The sequence below is a fragment of the Vigna radiata genome, chromosome 7, assembly GCF_000741045.1.
Source record: "Vigna radiata var. radiata cultivar VC1973A chromosome 7, Vradiata_ver6, whole genome shotgun sequence".
NCBI classification, from domain to species: Eukaryota; Viridiplantae; Streptophyta; class Magnoliopsida; order Fabales; family Fabaceae; genus Vigna; species Vigna radiata.
This window is the reverse complement of record NC_028357.1, coordinates 49,372,025-49,383,490: the sequence shown is the minus strand read 5'-3', so window position 1 is coordinate 49,383,490 and position 11,466 is coordinate 49,372,025. Positions and strand designations below refer to the sequence as shown.

General features: G+C 33.7%; 2 protein-coding genes across 6 annotated transcripts; both read left to right on the top strand.

The window, feature by feature from the left end:
* The first annotated feature begins 385 nt into the window (after positions 1-385).
* Positions 386-3,509, top strand: LOC106768195 (multiple RNA-binding domain-containing protein 1). Of its 5 annotated transcripts, none has more exons than XR_002668873.1 (6): positions 386-654; positions 1,923-1,991; positions 2,067-2,173; positions 2,267-2,852; positions 3,067-3,118; positions 3,406-3,509. XR_002668873.1 is itself a non-coding variant. In XM_014653193.2 (4 exons), exons 1-4 carry the CDS (start codon positions 432-434, stop codon positions 2,351-2,353), a joined length of 486 nt encoding a protein of 161 aa, XP_014508679.1. In that variant the 5' UTR covers positions 386-431; the 3' UTR covers positions 2,354-3,103. The 5 variants fall into 5 exon arrangements, 1 of the variants encoding a protein (XP_014508679.1); XR_002668874.1 differs by having other exon boundaries at positions 3,064-3,118; XR_002668872.1 differs by lacking the exon at positions 3,406-3,509 and adding an exon at positions 3,229-3,399.
* A 1,833-nt stretch (positions 3,510-5,342) lies between these two features.
* LOC106768194 (DUF21 domain-containing protein At4g14230) lies at positions 5,343-11,250 on the top strand. Its single transcript, XM_014653192.2, has 13 exons — positions 5,343-5,772; positions 5,873-5,949; positions 6,540-6,623; positions 6,731-6,844; positions 7,098-7,181; positions 7,297-7,368; positions 7,884-7,951; positions 8,288-8,375; positions 8,466-8,539; positions 8,632-9,004; positions 9,096-9,142; positions 9,236-9,311; positions 10,898-11,250. The coding sequence occupies exons 1-13, from the start codon at positions 5,529-5,531 to the stop codon at positions 10,985-10,987; spliced, it is 1,491 nt and encodes a 496-aa protein (XP_014508678.1). The 5' UTR covers positions 5,343-5,528; the 3' UTR covers positions 10,988-11,250.
* Positions 11,251-11,466: the final 216 nt, after the last annotated feature.

Here is an 11,466-nt window from a genome sequence, read left to right as displayed (position 1 = left end):
TAAGATAGTATTTTCCATATTTTCTTAGTATTTCTCTTCTGTTTTTAGGAAATTAGTTTGTTTTTCTTGTTTTAATCATTCTTTATTGAAGTTCCTTCACAAATGAGTAAAAGTGTGTAAATAAAATTTCAAGGTTAATTAAAAAAATTAAATTATATATAGGCCAATCAATAATTAGAAATGTTATACAGTGAAAGAATTGTAACTAAAGAATGTGTAGAAATGAATAGGTTGGCATAAGCATCTCTCTCGGGACAGGCCCATAATATATTCATGGACAATTGTTTTGGGCTATTTCAGTTTTGACCAGCCCAAAAGCCTAATTACCTATATGGGCTATAATTACATTAGCAGGGGTTCAGAATTTGGTAGTAGTTATATTTTCTGTAACACCACATTCACACAGACGAGGTTGCTAGTTTGGAAATCTAATGGCACAACTGGTATTACTGAACTCATGTCCACCTCAATATGTATTGCTTCGGCGGGTCAGAATTTCGAAGCCATCGATATGGGTCAGGAAACCGACTACCGTTTCTTCACCATCATTTTCTACCTCAGCTCCTCTTAGCTACGCATCGTTTTGCTGCAGCTGTAGCGCTACCTCTTCTGTCGAACCCGATTTATCCTCTTCAGCCAAAATCTTTGTCAAAGGTAAGGTTTCTCGCTCTATCTCCATTTTATTTCACTGAAATTCTTCCTCCAATAGCTTGCGCTTCAATTTATCTTGCGCGCAATACAAGGTTTAAATTCTTTTTCGTTCTGGGCATCTAATGCAGGAGACTTGTTCTTACTTTAATTTGCATTGGCAGATTTCATGCAACTAAAAGGAACATACGTAGTAGTTGTACAAGTATCTGATTTGAAATTCCCTGGCATAATTGTGCAGACTATTATTTGGAAACATTTGCTTCTGATACAGGGAAATGTCTCGTCTAAAGTGTCATTGTCGCCAAAGTGAGCAAATAGGGTCATATCTAGTCTAGAATTTCAGTGGGTTAAGATCATTATGTATGTTTAATTACATCAAGGACTAATGAACAATTACTTGTGCGCTTTTGAGAGAAGCTCTCTTTGTAGCTTAAATTGTTAAAAGACTTGTAAGTGAAAGAGAGCTTCTTTGCTTAGTTGGGAGTTATAGATGATAAATCTTGGCACGGCCTACTTAAGGCCAGCCGAATTATGCCCTACTTTCAGTTGGCATTTTGTCATTCTAGTCGAATATTTAAAAAATGCAAATTAATGAAATGAGTTTTATGATTTTTAATCATTGATAACTTACGGACACCAGACATGACGTCGATATTGCTCTATGCTTGCAAATATTTACAAATTTGAATGCCTCCCTTCTAGCCTGGTATCCTCCTATTTATAGAAATGATGGGTCTGGGTTATGATATCCTTCTAATTAGTAACCATGAGAAGTGTTCAGAGTGGACGCCACCTCACTCCTTTGGCAATCGCCTTCAGTTCTTAACATAAAAAAATGATGATATGCTTGCATGGTGATATGGTCCAAACAAAGGGTGGCAATCCCAACTTTGAGCCAAACCAGAAAAAGTTAACCAAATTTCAGGCTTGGTTTTGGTTAGCCCAGCCCACACACTTCATTAGGTTATTTGAACATGACCCATTTTTGCAGCTTTATTAGGAATGCAAAACTACATGCTAGAATTTTACAAGTTTTTTAAGAGTATAGACTATCCTGGGAAGTGTGCCTTTTCTTCAATACTAAGTATTATTTCCGTTTTGCCAATATCTTGTGTGGATGTCATGTCACCAATCATCTAATAAATAATCTTTACGACTGTTGTTTTGCATGCGGACAATGGTAAAATGTTGAGTTGATATTTGATTGATCCACTATCTGCATTTTGTGATCAAAATCAATAGACTGAAGTTTTCATGGTGGGCCATTGCAGGGCTACCTCACTCAACCTCTGAAGGAAGATTGATGAAGGTGTTTTCAGAGTTTGGTGAAGTTAATCTCGGTAATAATAGATCCTTTCACTTTTTGGCAGTCTTGAAAAGGACCTTTAGTTTTAATTAATTTTATCTTATGGCAGTCCAGCTTCCAATAGATGAAAAATCAGGAAAGTCTTTAGGATTTGCATTTATTTGGTTTGTAAAGGAAGAGTCTGCGCAATTGGCTGTCCAAGAGATGAATGGAAAGGTGTGCATAACATTTTAGAGTTTCCAACTGTAAGAGATAACCTATCTCATCCGTACTAAAATGATTTTGACCTGAGCTGGATTTTTGTTGCAGTTTTTTGATGGCAGATTTATTTATGTTACAATTGCAAAGCCTGGATCATTAAAAAATTTGAAGACGACGACAGCCTACAAATTTTAATCATATGAGCAGTTGCTAATAGCATCTTTTCATTCACAAAATAACAAGCAATTTTATATAATATAGTCAGTGCCAATAAACTTTTTCCATCCTCTTGTTGAATGTCGACTATAATTTCCTTGATGGAACGGCTAAACAATATTGGATCACTAACGTTCAATGCTACACATTCTACTCCATAGCCTCAGAATTGACAGACCCCTTGATTTGCAAAGTTACTAAAACTTATTGCAAAAAGAATCACTTATGTGTGGGTATACATAGAGCCTTTCTATAACCAAAAAATATACTTGGAAAGTTGCTGATCAAGAACAAGAAGCAGTTCAAGATACCAGTGGACGGGGTCCAGGGTTTTTACCTTCTATCTCCCGGTACCTGCTTTGATCACTGTCATGACCACATTCAAGGCTGCAGATGATCAGCCTGTGGAGCTGCAAGGGTGGGATCAACATTAAAGAAGATCCACAGGTTCAAGTCAGGGTCTTCTCCTCCTCCTGAAGTGAGTTTATTCATTTAGAGACTATTTTTGACCATATCAAAAGACAGTTTTCTATTAAGAACAAAGTTGCTCAAAGATGTCCCTAATGTCATGTCTTATTGGTGTTGAATCTTCTAATTTAGCGGTGTTAAGTATGTCCTCTATATCTCTCGCTTACAACTAGTGGCAGAAAGAAATTGAGGCTGTCCATTTATCTTATCTTTTATGTAAGCAGTTCCTCAAGCTATGAACCAAATTGGCTTGTTCATCGACACAGCTATCCATTGGTATGTTTTACTTATGACCTATCAATGAATGTTATTGTTGCCTTTGATTTAATTGAAAGCATCTTTTCAAAGATACTTCTACCTTTAATTTTGGTTTCAACAACTTTCAGTTTTTTGCTTTGAGAAGAATTGTTGAGTCTGTAGAGACATGCGCAATGAAAGAACGCAAAGCGCAAAGTAGAATGATGTTAGAATAAAGTCTCTTGGATGCTTTTTCTAGGTGGTACATTTATCCAATATGCTTTACAAAAGGTAGTCATATTTTTGGGACTTATATGGTGTTTCAGGATTGACAAATCAAGGGGCAGCTGCAAGAACATGGAGTCTTCTATTATATTCTGACAATTTACTTTTTCTTTTACAATTTTAACACTCTTAACAATAATAAAGATATTAAATCAAGTTATTAATAAAAATATACATTAAATAAGTTTTCTATTGCAAAATTAAAATATCTATTACAGAAATATTATCCAAAATTTAATGAAATCTAACTTAATAACTTCTGTATCTTTAACTTAAATATATATTTATCAGAAACATATATTCAAGTATTCGGATATTTCAATGGCAAAATGATAATAATTATTAGTTACTCATAAACAATTGAATAGAGATTTTAATACTATTTTAAATTGTAATAGTTGTGAATTAGTGATGATAGTGATAAATACAAGTTACAATAATAATTTTTAAATTGTAAATATTTTTCATTTTTGTTGTAAAACAAAATAAAAAATGAGTGTCCAATTAATCAACTTAGTTTTGATGTTTATTATTGAAACACAACATTTTTCTGTATGGACAAACACAACATAATTAATCATTGTAGTTGTGTTAGATAATAAATTATTTACATTGTTTAACTCGTTACTAGACAACTTCAAAATGTTAATGATATCTTTTGAACAACTTTGCTCCTAATAGAAAACTAATTTTGGGGATTATGACTAAAAATGTTGGGTAATAAACAAATTAAATGTTGTGAGTATTATGTAATGCAATATTTATGTTTCAATGAAGCTCAAACCAAATAATTATGTTTCACTGAGTTATTATGTCTTGCAGTATTCTATAGATACATGTTTATTTGATTCAAAAACACTTATATCAACATGAACAACATATTTGATTAACTTTTATGATACATTAGAGAAATTAACACATTGAATTGTTTCTAGACTTCATAGATGAATACTTTCATTTTTTACAATAAATTTTTTATATTTCCCAATAACTTATCATTACAATATTACTTATTTAGAATTATATATATAATCCTGTATTCATATATACATGAAAATACAACAATTTTATTGTACCTATTGTTGTAAAAGCACACATAACAACAATTTAAAGATATCATAAAAAATCACAATTAACATCAATTTTGAAGACATTTTTAACATTGATTGAAGTTTTTTTTTTATTCAATGCTATTATTATTACTATAAACAATTCTCATTGTTGATAATCATTTTTTAGTGTTGGACAGCTATAACTGATAACTTTGATGATGATAATTATATTACTATAACATTGAAAAAAAATGCCGTAACAATATAAACATTATGTAAAAGTAGTTTTGGAAGTTTTAACTCTTTTGATTAATTTTAAATTTAATTTATACAATATGTTATTAAAACTAATATAGTGACCATCCATCATATAATAATTTCTTCGAAATTAGACATAGAAATAATTACAATTTTGGATGTGAAAACAGTTGTACTTTTGTTGTAATTAATCATGTTTTGGACTAAATATTTGTGTTGCATGGTTTTAAGGACGTTGGATGAAGTTGGTCTACGTAATAATAAAGTGATAAGTCATGGTTCAAAAGGCTGATGTACGAAGGTGACAAAAAGCTTAAAACACAAAAATAAGAGGTACCAAACTGATAGGTAATTTTTCCTAATATTTGGGTGTGGTTGACCACTTGTCAACACATGCATATATAGCATACACTCTGTCAATATAATTAATTACTATTTTTTGTTCATTGCTCATGAATTTTATTTATCATTTCTGAGTAAAGTACCTAAGTATCTTGCTTGTTCAAAAATTATTGTTTTATTAAAAATCATGAAAATATATTTTTGTATATCTCTATAGAAAAGGACTTTTTTCACTTTCCCTCTTAACCGTACAAAAAATTGGCATAAATTAATATTATATAGTGAAAGAAGATAACAGCTTTATTTATTTATTTATTTTTGAATAGAAAGGAAGAATTGTCCAATAACGTAGCGAGGTGGATCTGTTGTGTGATTCGGTAGCGTTGCGGTGTGTTGTGTTGTGGATCACCATCCAATCCCGATCGCTTGACGACTAAGCCTAACCAATTTCTCAGAATTGGAATCGGAATTAGAATCGGAATCGGAATCGGAATCAGAATCGGAGTGAAACGATGAGGGTGGTGAGTGCGTTAATGGTGGCTCGGATTTTAACGCGGGACCACTCGCTCCCGGTGCTTGGCAACGAAAGCATACCCTTCGGATCGGTTTGGTGGTTCATCTACGCCGGAATCTCGTGTTTGCTCGTCCTCTTCGCCGGCATTATGTCCGGTCTTACCCTAGGTCTCATGTCTCTTGGTCTCGTTGACCTCGAGATTCTCGAGCGGAGCGGTTCTCCTGCTGAGAAAGCGCAAGCTGGTTCTTCCTCCTTCCTATGTCCTTTCTCTCTCAATCTTCGAATTCCATTGTTATACGTTAATCATTGTGCGCGTGGTTGTATGTATGTATGTATATGCAGCTGTTATACTTCCCGTGGTGAAAAAACAACACCAGCTTCTTGTCACTCTGCTTCTCTGTAATGCTGTTGCCATGGAGGTAATTAGACTGCATTGCTTCCTTTTCCTGTAATTAATTATCATTCTCACTTATTATGATAGAAGGTTAAGCTGTTTGATTGAACTTCATGAGATGACTGGCTTTACGTAGACTAGTTTCATTTCAGTACCATGCTAATTATTTATTTATTTATTTTTTATGTTTCTGAGCATTTCAACTTCTATAGGAGCTTTTTTGTCGTGTAAGTTTATGGAAGATATTTGACACTTTTTTTTTTTTTTTTGTTTCCATGTTTACATATACTTATAGAAAAGTTTATCCCATCAGGGTCCTTTTCAATAAGGATGCCTAGAAAAACCTTCTTGCAAGTAGGCAACATCATGTTTTAATGAAATATTGGACTGGGAAGATGAGAATAGCTCCCTTCAAATTGTCGGTTTTTTTTTTTTTGTTTTTTTTTTTGTTTTTTCTAGACGTGCCTCTCTAATTTCAATGTCACGTGAAATGGCTAGTGACTGGTTGTATGCTTATTTATTCTTGATTTGGGTTACGCATACACTTTATTATACTGATTCTTAAATCCTGTCTAACTTTTTACAGCCACTGGCTTTGAAACTTCCAATCTGCAGGCTCTGCCGTTATACCTAGATAAACTATTCAATCAGTTTGTTGCTATCATTCTCTCTGTAACTTTCGTTCTGTTTTTTGGGGAGGTATGTCATTTTACCGTCTCTCTGTGGTTCAGTGGTAGCCTCTATTTGTATCCATTGAATGATGTAAAGCCCTTTTAATAAAAACAGCAACGCCTCTTTGATTTCAGGTTATTCCGCAAGCAATTTGTAGTAGATACGGTCTTGCTGTAGGTGCCAACTTTGCATGGCTAGTTCGGATTTTGATGATTATCTGTTACCCAGTTTCTTATCCTGTTGGAAAGGTATACCTTCCCATGGAGATTGTTCCATAGTCGTGATAGCCTATACAATATAGTTGAGAAGAGAATGACGAAATGGAAATGGGTTATTATTGGCCTGTGTTTAGGGCTGAAAGTCTGAGCGATCTCCCTACAACTATAGCTCTTCAAACCAGAAAAAGATAGAGCATCAGTTTTTTCTCACATATCAATGATGGGTTTTATTTTAATTATTAAGCTCTCACATGTTTCTTTTCTTCATGAATTGCTGTTCCAGGTTCTGGATTACCTTTTGGGGCATAATGAGGCTTTATTTAGGCGAGCTCAGTTGAAAGCCCTTGTTTCCATTCACAGCCAGGAGGTATAAATTAGTAATTGTTTTTCTATAAATAGAACAACCCATGTCAAGATTGGAGAAGCTACTCATCGTCCTGTCCTTGGTGTTTGATTCATATATTTTGAATTTGCTTGTTTAGGCTGGGAAAGGTGGTGAGCTTACACATGACGAAACGACAATTATCAGTGGAGCACTTGATTTGACTGAAAAGGTAGGTGCTGCAATTTACCTGCCACACTGAATGCCAACCTATTCCTTATGGTTTCATTTCATAGTCCAGTACAAATTTCAGTTTATGATGTTCAATGCAACAGAAAATGAAGTTTCTTACCTATATAAGTTTCAATATACATTGGTGATGTTAGAAAAATCAGATGTGAAGGTTATTTATGTATCTAGTTACTTATAGTTATCATCTTTTGCTTGGGATGCTAGGAAGTGTTGCAGGACACCGAATGAAAAGTCATTTTATTGAGTATATCAAAATATCACTCCATGTTGATGCAAATTTGGCCAACCACTTTTATTGATCTTGTTCCATAAGCAAAAACATTCTAATACACACTTTATTTTCTTTATGTTTTAATTTATTATCATTAACTTAACTATCGTGCTTCATGATGTTCACTTATATAAGTCACATTTAATATATTCTTTCCCATCTTGCATTACAAATTGTCATTAACTTAACTATCAACTTGTGTTTTAATTTTTGTCTTTGGACAGACTGCTGAGGAGGCTATGACTCCTATTGAATCAACATTTTCTTTGGATGTTAATTCAAAATTGGATTGGTAACTTTTCTTAATTTGTTGGTCATTATTCTTTAGCAGGTCACAAATAGGTGATTGAATTTATTTTGCTAATGACTTCTCTTTTTGATGATAAATTCAATTGTTTTTACTTTTGAACCTTTTTGCCGAATATTTCTTTTTCGACTTCTCCAATTGCAGAAGCATTTCTCTAGTTATTTCCCACTAAACTATTGGGACGTAACTTTGCTTTCACATTTGAAGTAGAATTCTTGGTTAAAAGATACAAAAGCATGTGTAAAGAGCAGAATCATCTTTATTTCTCTCCCCTCTTTTATTTTTTCCTTCATTTTTTATGATGGTACCAATCATAAACAGGGAAGCAATGGGAAAAATTCTTGCTCGCGGACACAGCCGAGTTCCTGTCTATTCTGGAAATCCAAAGAATATTATTGGACTTCTACTGGTGTGTGTTTTTCCACTCTTTTTTACTTTAACATTTTCCAATTTATCTATTTCCTGGGCTCTTTCTTCACATCATTTCTATTAAAATTAGGTCAAAAGTCTTCTTACTGTAAGACCAGAAACAGAGACACCTGTCAGTGCCGTATCCATCCGGAGAATTCCACGGTGTGCTTGTCTTTACTAATATATTCTTGTGTTGGTTTCTTCCAAATTAGTTGTGTAATATCCAAAGTTCGTGTATGGCTTTATATGTACAGGGTTCCATCAGATATGCCTCTCTATGATATACTTAACGAGTTCCAAAAGGGCAGTAGTCATATGGCTGCTGTTGTTAAGGCCAGGGTAAAAGGCAAAGAAACTCCACAAATAATTGATGAGGAGAAAAATGAAGAAAACAAAAGCACTGATGGGGATTCACAGTTGACCGCTCCATTGCTACTGAAGCAGGATGCAAAATCAGGAGGTGTTGTTGTTGACATTGTCATGCCTTCAAAGCATTCCAGCAATAATAAACTGTCTGGTTTTCAACGTAATGATGGCAGCACAAATGGTCTCGCTTCAGAAAATATTGAAGATGGTGAAGTGATTGGCATTATCACTTTGGAAGATGTATTTGAAGAGCTTCTGCAAGTAAATATCTGTTTTCTGAGACATAGCCCCCTATCTGTCCAGTGTGCTTTTTCCATCCCTTAAAACTGATTATAGTACTTCTTCGTTATAGGAGGAAATTGTTGATGAGACAGATGAATATGTTGATGTTCATAAGAGGTAATAGAATACATAATTTCAAAAGTTAGGTAGCAAAGAGAGATGAAGCTACTGTAAATCTGAATTTTGATGTACATGAATTTTATTTTGCAGAATACGTGTTGCTGCGGCTGCGGCTGCTTCCTCAGTGGCCCGAGCTCCATCATCACGAAGGTTGACTAAGGGAACAGTAAGTGATTTGTTATAACTCATTTTTTCTTCTTATAACGTGTTTCTTGTCCACCACGGTTGTTAAATGAAATATATATTTTTCTTTCCTCGAGCTGAGGAACTGGTTCCTTTTTGGGGAATGGTCCTGAATTTTTAGGTTACTCTGCATGGTTTAGTATTATGTACTTTAGATAATATGTATGATATTGTATGAATTTAGGACGTGGATTAAAAGAACTTGTATTTTAGTCTAAGTAGCATCTCTCCTGCTAAAAGGATCAAGTTTAAATTGGGAGAGAAGAATCTTTAAGAGATACTATTTGGGAGTCAAGGATGAAATTATTGGATTTCAGAACTTCTTTTATGACTCCAACATTATGTTTCAGAAACAAATTACTAGTCTTATCATATTCATATTCCATTTAATTAATTTTTCAAGATTTACCTTTTACTCAGCTTTTTCCCATAGGTTGAGTGCTTAAATCTGATTGGTTACCCATGCCTGGATATCTTGGGAGTCACTGTTTTCTTATTTATTGTGAAAAGGATGTATTAATTGTTGGTGTTCATTATATTACAAAAGTGCAGGGTCTAGTAAATTCTTTTGGTTTTGTTTCTTCGTTATAATGAAATGCACAATGCTTAAATCCTGAACTAGTTATTTTTTCTTAAGATTTTTTTTTTTTTTCACTTTGAAATTTAATTTATACAATGTAACTCCTCCTATTATGATTTCTGCTCTTTTCCAAAGAACAGTGTTAGTTGGATATTTGTGTCAGTTCCATGTCGTGTTTGGTGGATAAGTGTCTCCTGGCCATTTAAAATGAACATTTTATATTGTTTATATTGACAAGTTAAACAAGCACTATGGATCAGTGGAAATTTGTACTCTATATTATGAGAACATGAAAAAGGAAAACTAGATTCCATCCAGTCTGTCTGCATCATGCCCATTTTCAATTTTGATCATTTTGTTTATACAAGTCTGAAATTGAGTTATACAATTCCTCTTCTTTTCTTCCGGTAACTTTGTTGGAAATAACACAGTCACAAACTGATTCAAGAAGAATACAAATTTATAAGCTTAAATATGTACTGAGTTCTCATAAATTTGCTTATAGTATTAGTAACTGTTTTGAGGTGACATGCACTGTGACATTGTTTGAGTACATGTCATGCCATTTTAAATTATGATAGGAACTATTTTAGCAAATTTAAAATCTACGAAAACCAAAACTCACATATTCTTTTGGAGTACTAATGTAGCTTTATCCAAATCGACATTTAGGCCTTTGAATGACCTCAACAAGTAATTGATTTTACGCTTCGAGGAATCGAATGGTTCCTGTAGTGGGGTCCTATGTTATTTAACTTGGTAATGACTATTTGAGTTGCCATAAGTTGCAGATCTACCTCCCACAACCCCTTTGTAATTTTACGAATTTAAAATTAGTTTCTTTTTCATCAAAGGATAGGATGGGTCGCAAGGCAAACATGAAAATTTTTTAGCCAAATATTTTTTTGGGTTGAAGAATATTTTTTCTACATCCGGCATGGACGCTCATTAATTTTTTCTTTCTGACCTCTGTTTTTTTGACCATCCAGGGAATCCAAGGTAAGCCTGGGCAAACTCCGAGGAAATCTGGGGAGGAAAATGGATTGAATTCGACAAAGCAATGGGGAAATCCGAGTTAGCATGTCAGGATAATGAACCTCTAAAACTGAGGGTCGTTTGTGTGAGCAACATAATGAGAAAGAGGCCCACGAGTTCTTCAGTCATCTGTCATTGTGACGTATAAATTAATAGCTTTCCTTTCGGGAGGGCTTAGACGGATATATTGCTATTATATAGTACAAGGTTATTAAATCTGGTGCTTCGTGCTTATCTGCTACTCCAAAAATGCTGCTTTTACCCAAAAGAAAAGTATCCGTAGGACAAAATATTTGGTTCTTTAAAATGGTATTGGGATGGATGGCGAACAAAATTATTTAGGGTGAAAAGAAAATAATTTAAATTTTTAATTCATGAGAAAGTAAAGAAAGGGTAAATTTTAATTATAGTACTTTCACTTTTTTTTTTCTTCTAAATATTTATACGTATTGTGTTGCCACAATATTTTTAATTTGTTCTCTCTCCGTGCTTTGTTTATCCTTTTTGTCTATGCCACTTTTAT

Excerpts from the sequence above, each read along its gene's own strand:
- LOC106768195 (XM_014653193.2), top strand. The coding sequence starts at position 432 with ATGGCACAACTGGTATTACTGAACTCATGTCCACCTCAATATGTATTG. Across the intron at positions 655-1,922 it reads AGCCAAAATCTTTGTCAAAG|GGCTACCTCACTCAACCTCT; the intron begins GTAAGGTTTCTC and ends GGGCCATTGCAG. Across the intron at positions 2,174-2,266 it reads TCCAAGAGATGAATGGAAAG|TTTTTTGATGGCAGATTTAT; the intron begins GTGTGCATAACA and ends TTTTTGTTGCAG.
- LOC106768194 (XM_014653192.2), top strand. The coding sequence starts at position 5,529 with ATGAGGGTGGTGAGTGCGTTAATGGTGGCTCGGATTTTAACGCGGGAC. Across the intron at positions 5,950-6,539 it reads GTAATGCTGTTGCCATGGAG|GCTCTGCCGTTATACCTAGA; the intron begins GTAATTAGACTG and ends TCCAATCTGCAG. Across the intron at positions 8,376-8,465 it reads ATATTATTGGACTTCTACTG|GTCAAAAGTCTTCTTACTGT; the intron begins GTGTGTGTTTTT and ends TATTAAAATTAG.